This window comes from Maniola hyperantus, chromosome 7 (assembly GCF_902806685.2).
Source record: "Maniola hyperantus chromosome 7, iAphHyp1.2, whole genome shotgun sequence".
Taxonomy (NCBI): Eukaryota; Metazoa; Arthropoda; class Insecta; order Lepidoptera; family Nymphalidae; genus Maniola; species Maniola hyperantus.
The window spans coordinates 7,638,897-7,654,491 of NC_048542.1; the positions used below are offsets into that span (position 1 = coordinate 7,638,897).

The 15,595-nt window shown below is 37.0% G+C and overlaps 2 protein-coding genes across 2 annotated transcripts in view; one reads left to right on the forward strand and one right to left on the reverse strand.

The window, feature by feature from the left end:
• The window catches only part of stmA (Protein EFR3 homolog stmA), a 32,902-nt gene extending 30,829 nt beyond the window's left edge, over nt 1–2,073 (reverse strand). The window contains exon 1 of the mRNA XM_034969968.2: nt 1,634–2,073. Within this exon, the coding sequence (XP_034825859.1) occupies nt 1,634–1,718 (85 nt within the window). The 5' untranslated portion in view covers nt 1,719–2,073. The remainder of the gene's footprint in view (nt 1–1,633) is intronic.
• Nucleotides 2,074–5,385: 3,312 nt separating this feature from the next.
• blo (bloated) overlaps nt 5,386–15,595 on the forward strand; it is a 72,619-nt gene continuing 62,409 nt past the window's right edge. The window contains exon 1 of the mRNA XM_034969965.2: nt 5,386–5,628. The gene's annotated coding sequence lies outside the window, so the exon portion shown is untranslated. The remainder of the gene's footprint in view (nt 5,629–15,595) is intronic.

Below are 15,595 nucleotides of genomic sequence, written 5' to 3' on the forward strand. Positions count from 1 at the left end.
AGGTAGGCATATTTCCGAAACTATTAATTCTACCTAGATGAAGTAGGTAGGTATAATATGTACATAATATATTATAGTTATTTAATCAGGATTATTTTTACCATTGATGTTTTCTCATAACGCTCGGAGAGACATTTATACATTTAGACACTGGGAAGGGGGGAAGCCGACATCCTAGGGGTTGGGACCTTTGAGGATATACTTCTAAGAGCATGAGGAACACGTCATGTGTCAAAAATTAAACCTACGTTATTTATTTTGAGGTCTATCTTGCCGATTCTTGCCTGTACTTTAAATACCTAACAAGATGCGCGTGTATCTTATTCGAGCGACGTACGCATACTGAAGCGCCGCGCCGCGCCGCTGGGTATGTCGCACTAGCGTCACTGCACTGCGCGTCGCTTCGGTGCGCTTCAAAATATTCTCTCCAGCCGTGCCGCGCGGCAACGCGCGGTGAAGCGCCGCGCCGCGCCGCTCTAGTGCGATATGCGCCATACAAAATGATAGAAATGATATTTTGAAGCTCTGTGCCGCGACGTGAAGCTCACTGAAGCGCCGCGCCGCGCCGCTCAGATGCGTACGAACCTTAAGACTGCCTTAAATTAAAAACATGTTTAAGAATGTATACGTAAGGCCCTTTCATATGATAGGTACTCCACTTGATATAGTAATTTTACTTTAAAAGTTGAGAATGGTTATTAAGTATTTGTTCAAAACACATTTTAATTTTTTTATTGATTAAATGACACATAATAATTACACGGGAATCCCATTTAAATTTTTTTGAGACTGAATTCTAGTCCTTTTGAGAATATTATTCCCTTTGATAAATCGGTGGTTTTGGCACCCATTGCCTATAAGTAAAGAGTAAAAAATACATTGGATGGATATAAAAATAGGATATAATAAGTTCGATTTTACCCCAAATTACCCTAAATTTCAGTAGTATTGTTCGTTTCGCCTTAGAATAGGGTAAAATCACCAAAAGTGGAAACACTGTTTCCATTGTCGATGGTGTCGTATACCTTGAGCGAATGTATAGGTAGGTACCTACGTCTTATAGATTCGTGACTATGTTCGTGACCTTGGTAGATGCTGTTTTCAATCCTTAATCTATCTATGTGTTTTCAGCTGTTTCTTGCTAGAATATAGTGATCTGTGGTTTCTTGCCGCTGAACAAGTGTCTTGTTTTTAATATAAAATTTAGGTACCTCTCGACTTGGAGATCTTTAACTATATTTCTTCATGACGAATTTAACAATACTTGTAGAATAAATTATAACACTTCCACACTTTACTATTTTTCATAGATGCTATTTTTGCACTTAACGATTAATTTATTGAGTTGAAAACACTGCCGTGTTTTAGAACGTAACCGGAAATAATACCGAATGTCAAATTTGGCGGGCCGGGCGGTACAAAACAAAAGCTGACTGCTGATCAATATTCTTTTCTGTGTCAAAACCCAAAATTATTAGCATTCAAAGAAAAACAAAAACACCTGTTTCCACTTGAATAAGAATGACCTGGATATTTTATTGGAGAAGTATTCTAATTAGAATTATAACGCTTGAATTGATTGATAAATTTAATTAAAATTAAGAATGAGATGCGAAATAAGATAGGTACATACATCCAGGATCCGTGCATTTTTGGAGAAATGAATCCAAAAAATCGTGTCCTTCGCTGGATTCAAAACAACACTTCACAAAAGACATTTTAACTATTAGGTATCATACAAAAATATTTAAATAAATCTTCTAAACGCAGAGTAAATATTTTTTTTAAATAGTTAAAAATAAAATATCCATGAATATCAATAATCAACAGGGGCAATATAATACGATTCTTAAATATAGGTCACCAAAACACAACTTTTCGCTAAACTCTAAATTATTATGATCAAAAAAATAAGTAGGTTATTAAGTATATTCTTAAAGAAGCTACTCTCATTATTAAATTATGTGCCACTAAAACGGAGGCCATTACTTTTCATGTAAATTTCTATAAGTCGCTTTATTTTGCACACTTTATTATTAAATTAAATAAGAATATTTTAGTCTTATTATTACCACTTATACTATGCCATTCTATTAAATATATAGTAGGTATACTTCGTAACAAGGAAATGTCAATAGAGTTTGGTTTGAACCAAAATGTTCCATTTCACGTCTCACGATTCCATACAGTGCGACAAGGCTATCTTGGCGCGTGGCGAAAATCGGAACTAACGGGTCAAGTGTCCCCTTTGTTCTGGTTTGAATTCATCCAAGATTCTAAGCTTAAAGTAGGTATTTTATTGATTTTAAGCCTTGGATGAAATCTCTATGTTCTCGGTTCTAAGCGTAGATAGAGTAATAAAGGTAGATGCAGGAACGTTTGCTTTCTCATTCGCACTAAAAAGAGAGCACAGATAAAGTTACTAATGTGATAAACAGAGACGCAGCTAACCTATTTTTTGTCCCTTATCGTGTAACTGGTTTTTTCCAAGAATACATGCAACTTCCACAAGAAGTTGCAAAACAAACTTTGAGAATTCGTGGCGTAATTGTATTTCTCATGAGTTATTTACTTGTTTTCACATAAAAAACGTTTAATACAAATATTGTTGATCGGTTAATACAAATACTGACTACTAAACAATGGAAATAATTGTCGTGTTATTCATCGTTACGTCGTGCTATCGCTATCTTATACACGGTTACACAGTACTTCCATCTACCTATTATTCTATCTACGGTTCTAAGCCTGTGTTCTCCAACAGCGCCCCTCTGTTAATGTCATTCAAGTAGTATCCCTATTATATTATATCGGAGGCTTTGGCGGTGACAGTTTAGACCTGACTAGGTAAGTATACTACGTTTACTTAAAGTAGAATAGGTGTATATTTGGTGTAGGTATATGTAACAACACCCACAGGCCACAGTAGGTAGGTTTCACATATGAAACTTTCACAAAAACATTATAAGGATTCAAAAATAAACAGATTTCCTTGCTTCCACGGCCTCCTTCAGAATTCGCTAATCTGTGTTCAAGTGCCAAGAGAGCACAGCAAGAGAGCCTATTATGCTATTGCTATTGTGATGATCAGTGTTGCCAATTTAGCGACTTGAGTCACTATATTTAACGACATTTTGAAGACGCGAGTATATTATAGTTGGTATAAAGTTAGATATTATAAAAAAAATTGATTTCAAAATAATTTTTTTTCAATAATAATTATAAAAAACCGTCATTCATTTTGTATTTATTTTCTATTTTGATTTCAGCGACTTCTAGCGACTTTTAACATTTTCTAAACGCATGGCGACTTTTCGAACGCGTCATAGCGGCAAACGGTTCTAAAATCTAAATAATTGGCAGCAGCGATTTATGTCAAGCACGGCACGTGCATGCGCGTCGGACTGCTGAAACTCGTGTGATACTATTAAAAAGCTCACGACTTTAATACCACCCATTATGCAACCATTTCATAAACTAAATTGTTGGCGGGAAGGAAAGGTTGCTGAAATATTTTGTTAATTTCTGCTTTCTGTTGAAAAATGTTGAGGGCTGTAAAGCCCACAGTTCAAGAAAAGAAAACGAATTCTAATCAGTCCGATTTCATCAGTGCAGTTTGGCGATGTTTGGCGACAACAAAAGATTTAGATCTGCGTTTGCGTCTGCCTCCCGCTGTCGCTCTGCCGCCTCCTTCTGGGTCATCACCTCCTAGGACGCAGAAGGAGGCGACGGTGTTCCAAGACCCCTTGCTGCTCACCATGACGTGAACGACAGCGGGCAGCGAGAGGGCGGGCCCAACTTAAGTCACAAGTGCGGCGCGCTAGGTCGACCACTCGACGCATGAGCCCAGCGTGTGCTCTGCGGTGTCTTCCGCGTGGCCGAACTCGTGGCACACCTCGGTGGGCTCTCGTCTCGCGACTCTGCCGAAGCAACAGTGGCTCGAGAGAATCTGCACAAGGTGAAAAGAGAGCACCGTGCTTCCGGCCCGTCCAAAGATAGAGGACCGGTTGAATCGCCTCGATCGTGCGGTGGCCGGCCGTCCGCGCTAGAAGCTGCTCCCGCCAACGACCGACGAGATCAGCCTCCGCCAACTGCCGCCATACGCGATCCTGCGCTGGCGTAGGGTGTTCGGGGGGGGGGCCGGGAAATTTAAAATTAAAAACTGTTCATATTCAAGCGCCTGTCTGAATTTATTACAAAGATATTTATTATCTTAATAAATATCTTCGTAATTGCGAACAAATTTAGACAGGCACTTGAATATAAAAAGTTTTTAATTTTTAAATTACTCTTAAACCGTTTTACTGCATCTGGTTATCAATACCCTTATTATAAATGCGAAAGTGTGTTTATTTGTTGGTTTGTCGGTTTGTCCTTCAATCTCGTCGCAACAGTGCAACGGGTTGACGTGATTTTTGCATGGGTAAGTATAGATAAAGACCTGGAGAGTGACATAGGCTACTTTTTATCCCGGAAAATCGAAGAGTTTCCACGAGATCTTTGAAAACCTAATTCCACGCGAACGAAGTCGCGGGCATCAGCTAGTATTTTTAATATGTTTAAGTACATTCCTCGTACGATAGTCATTTCACATCAAATAGTTAGTCGTTTGCTCAGATTTAGAATACACCCGCCATTTTGCAGGCCGGCGGCTTACTTATTTTTATAATAACTGTGGTTTTAAAATAGTACATTGCTTGCTACGTACATTCGGTACATTGCTCGTACATTAGCTCTCATGTACAAAGCATGGCCATTATTTGTACACATACCTACACCCGCCATTCTGATGCACACAACTTTTGGGATCTGGGGATTTGAAAGTCTAATAAGTATTTTGTACGGCCCGGCCGTGGCAACTAGGCAATAATTTACTTACTATCCTTATAGCTAATTTTAAAGTCTCAGTTCAATTTTGAGTTAAAGAGCCTACCTATTACCATGATAAGATAATAATTAATTACGTAAAGTTAAAACTAAATCTAAAAGGGGTCCAAAGGTTCCTAGTCTGAGAAGAAGCCCACAACAAACTCAGTCGTGTGTTACTATCACCACTTCACAATATTAATTAAAACGTGTTAGGTTCAGTTTTCCTATTATATCGGAGGCTTTGGCGGTGACAGTTTAGACCTGACTAGGTAAGTATACTACGTTTACTTAAAGTAGAATAGGTGTATATTTGGTGTAGGTATATGTAACAACACCCACAGGCCACAGTAGGTAGGTTTCACATATGAAACTTTCACAAAAACATTATAAGGATTCAAAAATAAACAGATTTCCTTGCTTCCACGGCCTCCTTCAGAATTCGCTTAAGGCTTCGACTACGTAATATTCTCTGACTCGCCAATTTTAACTTATTCACTGTACTCAGTCGACCTCGAGGGATTGAGGAGAACGGTTGCTGGTTGGTCGCCATCTTGTAAATTTAAATTGCGCGCCAAATGTGTTGGGATTTTAACTTAAAATATGTTTATTTTATCTAGAGTTTCAGTGGTCTAAGTGTTAGATGTACATATTCGTTTTCAGTAATTCTGTGTTTTTATAGATCTGTTTTGGCGATTGCTTGTGATTAGTGAGTGTTTGTTTCGTCTTTCAATTACTATCTATGCCGGATACGTTTTTTTGGTGAGTCCATTTTTTTTATTTGATTTTTAGTCCTGTGTTTCTATATTTTATTACTTAGTGGAAAAGTACATGTATATTATTATCTTTTTGAATACGCTACCTATTGACGTAGAAATGTAGATTGGAGGAGTGGGTACGTTTCCCATCATGCATAGGTAAGATAAGATACACACCGATCTGTAGAGCCTTCCCGAACCGTCCTAAATTTTTTGGAATCACTTAAGTAAAGCAAATTTTCTATAGGTAAGTAGGTACGTACTATTTAACCAAATAATACCTACCTACTTGTTTATATAACTAAGTGTATTACCTATACTCCTAGGCTATCCTAGGGGTCTCCTAGATACCTATCGGACTTCCATTAAGAGATACCTACTCACTATTAAATTCAAATAGGTATGAGTATGATACTGAAAACTCCTACCTGCATAGATCAGTATTTTACAAAAGAAAAATGTTTAGAAGTCCCAAACTGAACATTTTCAGGGTTCCGTACCTCAAAAGGAAAAACGGAACCCTTATAGGATCACTTTGTTGTCTGTCTGTCTGTCTGTCGGTCTATGAAGAAACCTAAGTACAGGGTACTTGCCGTGTACCTAGAGTCATGAAATTTGGCAGGTAGGTAGGTCTTATATCAGACATCACAAGAAAAAAATTAAAATGTGTTCATAAAAAAATATTGCTATTTTCAAACAAAGTAAGATTAGGTACTATACCAAGTGGGGTATCATATGAAAGGCTTTACTTGTACATTCTAAAACAGATTTTTATTTATTTTTAGGCATAACATTAATCAAAAATGATTTATCGTGCAAAAGGTCGATAAAATACGATCGTAGTACGGAACCCCTCAGTGCGCGAGTCTGGCTCGCACTTGGCCGGTTTTTTCATCGTGGACTACATTTTCCATCATGCTTTACCTACTTACCTTCAGCATCGCCTTCAGATTTGGTTTTAACCTTTAGATACTTATCTAGGTAGCTTTAGAAGTATAATCAAAATCACTGCTAAACCTAATAGCATAAAGATTAAAAGTCAGCCCTCCGCGTCTGTTTAAAAGTGTTATAATATCAAAAGTATTGGAAGGATTTTTTGCCAATCACCCCGACTTCGGACGGCTTTTCTGAGGGACTCTCTCCATCGGAAAATCCGTCCGAAGTCGGGGCTATTCAGCTAGTAAAATACCTACCTACAAATTACACAATCAAAACCTTAATGCCTTTAACTCTCGCCGCTCTAACCTTTTCGAACGAATTGAAAGTTATCTGTGGGTTTCTGCTTCATTTACTTCGCTCTTATTGACGTCATTGCGTTTCTTATAAAGTTTTATCCTAATCCTAATCCTAATTTTTAATTTTCCTAATTCCTAATCCTAATCCTAATATCCTTATCCTAATCTAATCCTAATAATATTATAAATGTGAAAGTGTGGATGTTTGGATGTTTGTTACTCAATCACGCAAAAACTACTGGACGGATTTGGCTAAAATTTGGAATGGAGATAGATTATACCCTGGATTAACACATAGGCTACTTTTTATCCCAAAAAATCAAAGAGTTCCCGCTGGATTTTGAAAAACGTAAATCCACGCGGGCGAAGTTGCGGGCATCAGCTACCTACACTTATAAATTAGAATCCCTCCAAAATGGGATGTGATGCAACTGTACTCCTTGGAAGATGTAGACTTAAAACTGATGCTAAGAATGCATTCAACTTAGTAGATCGTGCAGTCTTCCTCTAGGAAGTAGTTATAAAGTAAATTACCATAATCATCATCATGATCAACCCGTCGCCGCGGTTCACTAAAGAGCACAGGTCTTCTCTCAGAGTGAGAAGGGTTTTGGCCATAGTCTAATACGATGGCCGTGTGCGGATTGGTAGACTTCACACACCTTTGAGAGCATTATGGAGAACTCTCAGGCATGCAGGTTTCCTCACGATGTTTTTCTTCACCGTTAAAGCAAGTAATATTTAATTACTTAAAACCCACTTAGCTCCGAAAAGTTAAAGGTGCGTTCCCGGGATCGATCCCCCAACCTCCGACTAGAAGGCGGACGTCCTAACCACTAGGCTATCACAGCTTATTACCATAGTTATACCCAAATATTAAAGCCGAGTGCTACCGGAAACCATCCAAACTTGTTTATAACAACATGTTCTAACTTCTAAGCTACGCTACGCAGGCGTCAGCTGGGTGATCCACTTGAACCAGCTGTTTGGCCCAAAATTCAAAATTTATATTGACCAAGGGCCTAATGTTCAATCTCTAAATAAACTTTAGCGGATAAATTTGATATTTTGACATTTAGATTTTTTTCTGAGATCAGAGTGTACAGAAAGACAAGCAAAGACTTTATTAATAGACTAAGCAGCTTTCGCTGATGCGTCTATATCAGAAGTGCTTCGAGTTTCCAAATGTTTGTCTAATCTATTCTTGAACTGGTTAACAGAACTATATTATAGTAATTAATATTATATATGTAACTTTATGGTCAGCCCTGATAGGTTCTTTTCAGTTCTCTTCGGGGTATAAAAAATTAGAAAAGGCATATAAAACGGAAGGGTAGGGGAGGAATGGCAAAAGCTCTATCTGAATCGGAGCAGCTCTACCTTATAACTTCACTGTCAGTTGGCCAGCAACAGTAATACACTGTGATTATAAAAAATACAAAAGAATTAAATAAGAATATATATATATATATATAATTGAGGCAACTTTAACGCTCTTTCAAAAAAAGGTCAAGCTATCGTTCGAGTAATTTGCCACAAATTGCAATATCCAAACTCGTTCAGAATGAAGCCGTGCATTCAAAAAGCTCTTTTCATCTTTTGATAAAGTTTAATCCCGAAACGAAAACGCGGAAAGTCTAAACAGTTTTTCTGGTTTTTTTTAAACACACCTACCACAGAATATTGTTTCTAGGGTTCCGTTCAAAATAGTAAAAAAAGGAACCTTTATGGTCTTTATGAACTCTGTCCATTGTAACAGCTATTTATTTCATGAAGTAGAGCTACTAATGCTCTCAATTTGTTTGGAATAGTTTTGACTTTTGTGAAATGCTTGGTCAAAAGTGGTTAAAATAGTGATTCGAAATTTTAAAGCGCCATATATAAAGTCAATTTGCGAATAATATGAAAGGTTTGCACATTCCTAAATAGATTTTATTTATTTTTAAGATGCCGTAGTTTCTTACATAATGTTAATGATGAACAATGTCTAAAAATAAACTACTGTAGGTACCTACCTACTTATTTATACATTTCCTTTCAAGGTACGGAACCGTCGGCGCGCGAGTCTAACTCGCAGTTGACTGGGTTTTTATCTACCAACTACTATTTAATAAGGTTTTTTGTTCGCAAAAAACACAGACAAAAAAGTTTCTATACACAAGTACGAACAGAATGTTGGTCTGTTACATAACTTCCGAATTCCGACTAACTCAATTTTACAGATTGCACAGAGCTGTATCATTGGATTTCGTAGAATAGCAGAAAACTATTAACTCGGCCTCTGCACAGCTTTTTGAGGGTTGGAGGATAAATATATAGCTTCCTAGGTTAGCTACCGATTGCAATACATTCACTTTTGCAAATTGCACTATCATGCACAAGAATGCAAGACTGCATGTATGGAAATGCTGCGGGTATGCGAGCTAAACTCTGAATTAGGAAATTATCTCCTTGAAATCCAGGTTATATCGATCTCGGCTTAGCATTAAATCTTCGTGATCACCCGTATGTAAAACTAGTTCCAAGTTTAAACGGGTTTTACCTATAGACGACGTGTTTTTACCCGACTACGGCAAAGCCAAAATTTTCGCAATCTATGTACATATTATGTATGTAAGTTTGTATTTATGTGTGTTCCACTGTAGCGGCTAAACTACTGGGCCGATTTTGATGAATGAGGTGTCAATTGAGTCGTTATGATCCGGCATTACGGTCCGGATTATTTTATTATAATAAGTAGGTATAATTCAATGATGACGTTATTGTTCACTGTTGACTGCTTCCAACCTACGCGCCGCCCGCGCTTCGCACCTCTACAAAAAATGTGTTCCCCAAACTAATACATAATATATTACTGATCTGTGTGAGCATCTGCTAATACGGCCAAATGATTGCTTGCAAGTTTTTTGTTTGCACTGTTTTGGTTCGCCAGGATGATCTATTGTGGAATAAATCATCGGATAATATAATATTTATTTCATAATCTTATTAGGTACCATTAGGCTGGGCGTGCGCCGTGCATTGGCTACTATCGCCTAACTGCTCTTGTAACTATAGCGTCTGAAAAAGAAGCTCAAGAATACAGCACCTATAAAATGCTCAAAATCAATATTTTCGTTTTCTCGCTTTCGTTCTCAACTAGAATCACTATCCATATTTCACTATTTCACTACATATAAATGCGAAAGTGTGTTTGTTTGTTGGTTTCTCTTCAATCACGTCGCAACTGAGCAATAGATCGACGTGATTTTTTGCATGGGAATAGCTAAAGACCTGAAGAGTGACAGGCTTTTTAGCGAAAATCAAAGAGTTCCCGCGTGATTTTTAAAAACCGGACGAAGTCGCGGGCGTCAGCTAGTATAATAGAAATAGAAGCCTAGCGTTAAAAATCAGCCGCCTGCTGTTCAGATGCTGCAAAGAAACAATCGTTCAGGTCTATTCATAATATTCTGAATGTTTCAGGTGATAGCTAGCAGGTTAATATTTTACTACGAGATATTTTCCTTTTCTTAGGTCTTTGAATCTCGAGTTATGCACAATCAAGAAAACTAGACTAGGATAGGTAATACATATATGTTACATTTACATATACTAGCTTATGCTCGCGACTTCGTCCGCGTGCATTACACAAATTTCAAATCCCTATTTACTTTTTTTTAGATATTTTTTAGCAGTAGGCATTGATTTCAAAATCTATGATTTGCAGCATATACTTAATACTTACTAAATCTTAGGCACAGACTTTGAAAATTGTCTACTGCGAATATTAGCCGCAACCATATTAATGTTTCTGTCGTAGGGATATTATCTACACTAGATTGCCTGAAGGCACTTGCTCAATCAAATTACCAACAGAAATTGTACTGTGTAACACCTGAATCTAGTTTTAACTTTAAAGCTTAAGTAGATAGTTAGGTAGATATGTGTCGTACAGACGGAGAAGTCCACCTGCGATCGAAGGTCGTATGTCGAAAGCTTGTTCTACATTCGCCGGTAATTGCATGGAACAGACCGTTTTTGGGTTTGTCTTTTAATGGAGTCATGGTTCACCTAGATACCTTCTTGGAGAAATTAGCATTGTTCCATATTCATCTTTGTAACCATTTAAATGCCTAACATAAATACACAAAAACAAAATATAACTACTTATCTCGATTTAAAAAGAAAATATTTGTTAATTTACGCGACAGATTTTTATTTGGCGAGTTGAAATGAACGAAAATCACGATAGTGTTTAGAGTCACATCACCCTTGAATCATGATTATAAAGATACCCGCGTCATTTTCAGAATTTTTTCGATGTGTTTCCTAGTGCGCTTCCCAGCCTTATTCATACAAACGTAGTTTGGTTCTCATTTGAATAGTAAACCATTGAATTTTGACACATCTATCTCCATACCAAATTTCAGCCAAATCCGTCCAGTACACACGTACACACACACACACACACACAAACTTTCGCCTTTATAATATTAGTGTGATTTAATTGAAAACCAAACTACGTTTGTTTGAAGCGTTCTGTAAATAAACTTCTCTTAAGAACTGTCTTTTATTATTTATATCAATGACAGACAAAACCGCCGAAACAGGCACAAATATTTTTACGTGTAACTATTAAAATTTATGTTGGCGCATTAAGGACACGCGATATTTATTAAGTTTACCACATTTTCTAAAGTTCACGGCTGCACTACTTAGTTTATAAAAACGATTTTGACTATCAATTGAACTCTGCGTTACTCCGACCATAGAATACCTACATATATTATAATAGTACTAACGTATGTACCTACCCCAAGTTAGGGTACATACGTTAGTACTGTCTACTGTGGGGTCCCCACCGAGTAGTAAGCTCTGTGGGGGTCCCCAACCACTACCGCTCCGTTCGGAGAAAGATCTTCCGACTGTTACGGTCGAGCCCACAACACACTCTCCCGTACAAAACTAATAGACAAAAAGTGAATATAATATTATATTTTTTAAATACGATTATTTATGGGCACCAAATACCAATACCTTGCTAATGACCAGATCCTCGCGTTTACATAAACGTGAAGTGTCGGTGAGGCTGTACCGTTAAGCAGGACGACACCGTAAAACATTAGCATAGTTAGGTCTCTACAATACAACTGTACAGTCGAGCGACCACTGGCACTTTCAGTTTTTAAACCACCGAGTACAGACCATCCTGTCAAAAAACAAGTTAATATAAAACATACAACATATTCTAAACAATAACAATTAACAAAAGAAAAGTCCTGACTCACTGACTGACTCATCAACGCCTAGCCCAAATTCTTGGACCTGGAAAGCTGAAATTTGGCACAGAGGCTCCCTTTAAAATATAGGTAAGAAATAAGACTGAATTTTTTAGAAATTCTCACCAGGTCGGTCGATAATCGATATGTACCTACCTATACTGTAAGTAAAGTGGCTATAGCTGTTGCAAAGTCCTTTATAGACCTACGCCCCCATAAACCTTTTAGAACGTTAATAAAATATCTTATAAGCTACGTAATTTAAAGTAACGTTTACTTAATGCCAATATTGTACTATACAGCCTTAGAACGTGATGTTTCAAAGTCACCTTCCTTCACACTCCCACGTGATCCCACGAACTGATTGGTTACGCATAAGAAAACCATAAAAGGATCTTTAAGTCGCAATAATTGTGAGTAAATGTTGATGAATAAAATCACTTTGGGTTCGGTAAAAATAAAACAAATAAAATTAAAAATATAATATATTTTTAATTCAATTAAACTTTATCAAGTACTTTTGAATCGTCAAAGTGAAGTCGTAAATACTTTGGTCGCCGAATATTTAGTGACTTGTGCGTGCTCACAGCAAAGGAGAATTCGCGGGAGACGGGTGTCATTCATGGTCATGGTCGGGGCCGAGCTGGTCTTGTATATATTATGTTTATAAATATAATACATAGGTTTCGGAAATTAACACTTTGTTAGCGTGATTCAGGCTTCATAATGAGTAATTGAAGAGAGATTAAGAGATTGAATTTAGATTTAACTTCCACGTGGTCACTTTTAACGTCTGCCATGTAGTTTTCTATTTTTAGCAGTCAATGCGCAACATGCGGCGCAGTCAGTTTCTCGTACACGAATGTGTCGACAGAAGGCATTATTGACTGAATAGTTTACTATCTATTCTATGGACTGTACTTTTTAATATACGACTAGGTTCTATTCAAAAAAATTTAATGGGGATTATGACGTCGTACGTTCGTATGCATTACAATCTCCGACACGGTTATTCTGCAAACCAACGCGCTCTCGCGTTGCCTCTCGTTATCACATTCAACATGAGGCCGTGCATGACTATTTCATATCGGTGTAATCGCATAGCGTTGAGGCTTTCAGCTTCATTCAACTCATTCAAAGGTCAGTACAAATTTCAGCTTAATCTGACCGAAAAGCGTAGCAGCTTTCAGCAGAACTTCTGGCTTTCTTGAAACTTTCAATCAAAAAGCTAGTAGTATCTAAAACACCCTGGCTCTATACAAAATAAATCTTGCGTAACAATTTGCCTCACGATGATCCCATCCTCGGAAAGTACGCGTGATGCATAAATTAAGCACTCGTAATACTTTGAAGAACACTAACATCAATAAATTGTCTTCGACAGATTTATGCCGGACAGTCCTATCTATTTATAGCGTTATACGTAATATTTACTTACTAAAAAATTAAGTATTTAAATTAGGATTTAAGTAAGTTGTTTGAAACAAATTCAAAAATTAAATTGAGAATACCTAAATATTTTAATCACGAGAATCCTATGGAGTCTAATTTGATGAAACTAAAGTTTCTCTACTTGCAAGTAGCTGCAGCTGATCATATGTATCTTGTAAGGATAGTCACAGAATACGAATCGTAGAACTGTTGTCTTAGAATGAATGGAATCAAATAAAAGTAACTCATTTTGCAAAGGTGATTTGACATCAAAAATGGTACCTACGAGCCCTGATACAATTTGCCCAAGGCTGTTGTAACCTGGTTCCAAATACATACATGAATGGTGGTAGGCAAGTCTTGAGTAATAGACCTAAATGCGAATTTTCACTAGTAATGCGTATTATACCAACATCACGAACTTGCTATTCTTTGATAAATACAAACAATTAGTCGTGACATTGCCTCACCATGTACCCCATTATCATCTGAATTGCCCCTAAATGCTAAATTTGCCTGAGCATTTCACAAGCGTACTTACTGCGTAGATACTAGACTTTTCTAGCTTCTTTAAGTGTATATTTTGATTTTTAAAGCCAGGCTTTGAAGCAAAATCTAAAGTTTAAACATTAGTACAGTTACGTTTGTCTGTCTTTTATAAAGGCAGGCAGAAGCGATCAAAGTTTTTTTGAAAAAAAAATAAGAACTGTGTTGAGATTTTCATACAAAAATACAATCCTTTCCAACTGTTCCAGAGGATTTTCCAAAAAAAATTCATACAAACCTTGTCCTGAAAACACGAACACAACAAAAAAGTCTGCCAAATCGGTCGAGCTTGAGCAGTTCTCAAGTAGGTAAGCTATACCTAAGTATAAGTTCATACATTATTTTAACCGTCTCACCACTCTTGGTCTACTGCTCTACAACAAACGAACCTAAGTTTTAAGTGTAGCTGTATATTTGTAGGTAGCCATGGAACATTATGTAGGTACGAGAAGTCACGTGGCCGCCATGATGGTTTTGATAAGACAAATGTCTATCTACCTTGGCCGAAAGTCTGTGACATAGTTTTTGCTTGAGGTTTTTGCAATATTTCCAAACAAATTTGAAAATGAAGCCTTTTGATGAACCGTAAATGAATTCGAGTTGCAAGGTCTTTTTCATTGAAAAAGACATTCGAAACATGTTTAAAGAAGGAAAATGAGAACAAAGTTTTTACCTTCGGAGACAAGTTGTAAGATATAATATCCATGATTATTACCAACCTAGACCTATTGAAAATGTTCCGATAAAACTTAAAGCTAGTCTTATCTAATTACTGTCCAAATCATGATTCAATGTCCGTGTGGAATGGTGCCAAGAATACTGGCTGCATATCCGCACTGGACAGTCATGTTGGTCGTTTGCGGAAAAATGAGCCAACCGTCCTGTCATCGGTGAGGCTATTAACCACGATGATAGGTCTCGTATTTTTTTTACTTTGTTAACTATACGTTATACCAATTTTGCTAACCAAACTAGCCTTTTTTTAGATTACCTATAAATTTTAGCTTATGCTGACAGAACTGTATGATAAAGTTCTATCTGTGTGATTACTCTAGTAAGTAGATAGTAAGATTTCCCATGTTTAATTAGTAAGTAACAATTTTTTTCTAAACTACTTGTGACAGTCCATATCCAATTTTAAACCACCAGGAAATAATAATTATAAAGAAAATATTTCCTGGTGTACCTACGTAGGTGCTTACCATTGTCTTATTTAGCTTGTAATGTCTGGTAGGACAAGTCGTCATTCATAAATATTTAGTTATGCCTAGCTTAGGCATAGGTAGGTACACAAATCGCTATTTTGTATGATCTTAGCTAAAATATTAGGTAGTTATGCGATTGATTGAATTGAATCACATTGATGGGCGATGGCTAAACTGGAACCTGCTGTATTTCAATCACTGCAACTTGTGTACTCACATTTATGCAGGTTGCACATTACAGTCACACAAGGACAATTTTTCTTACTTATTCTAAGTTTGCAAAAGAAGTGCAGTAG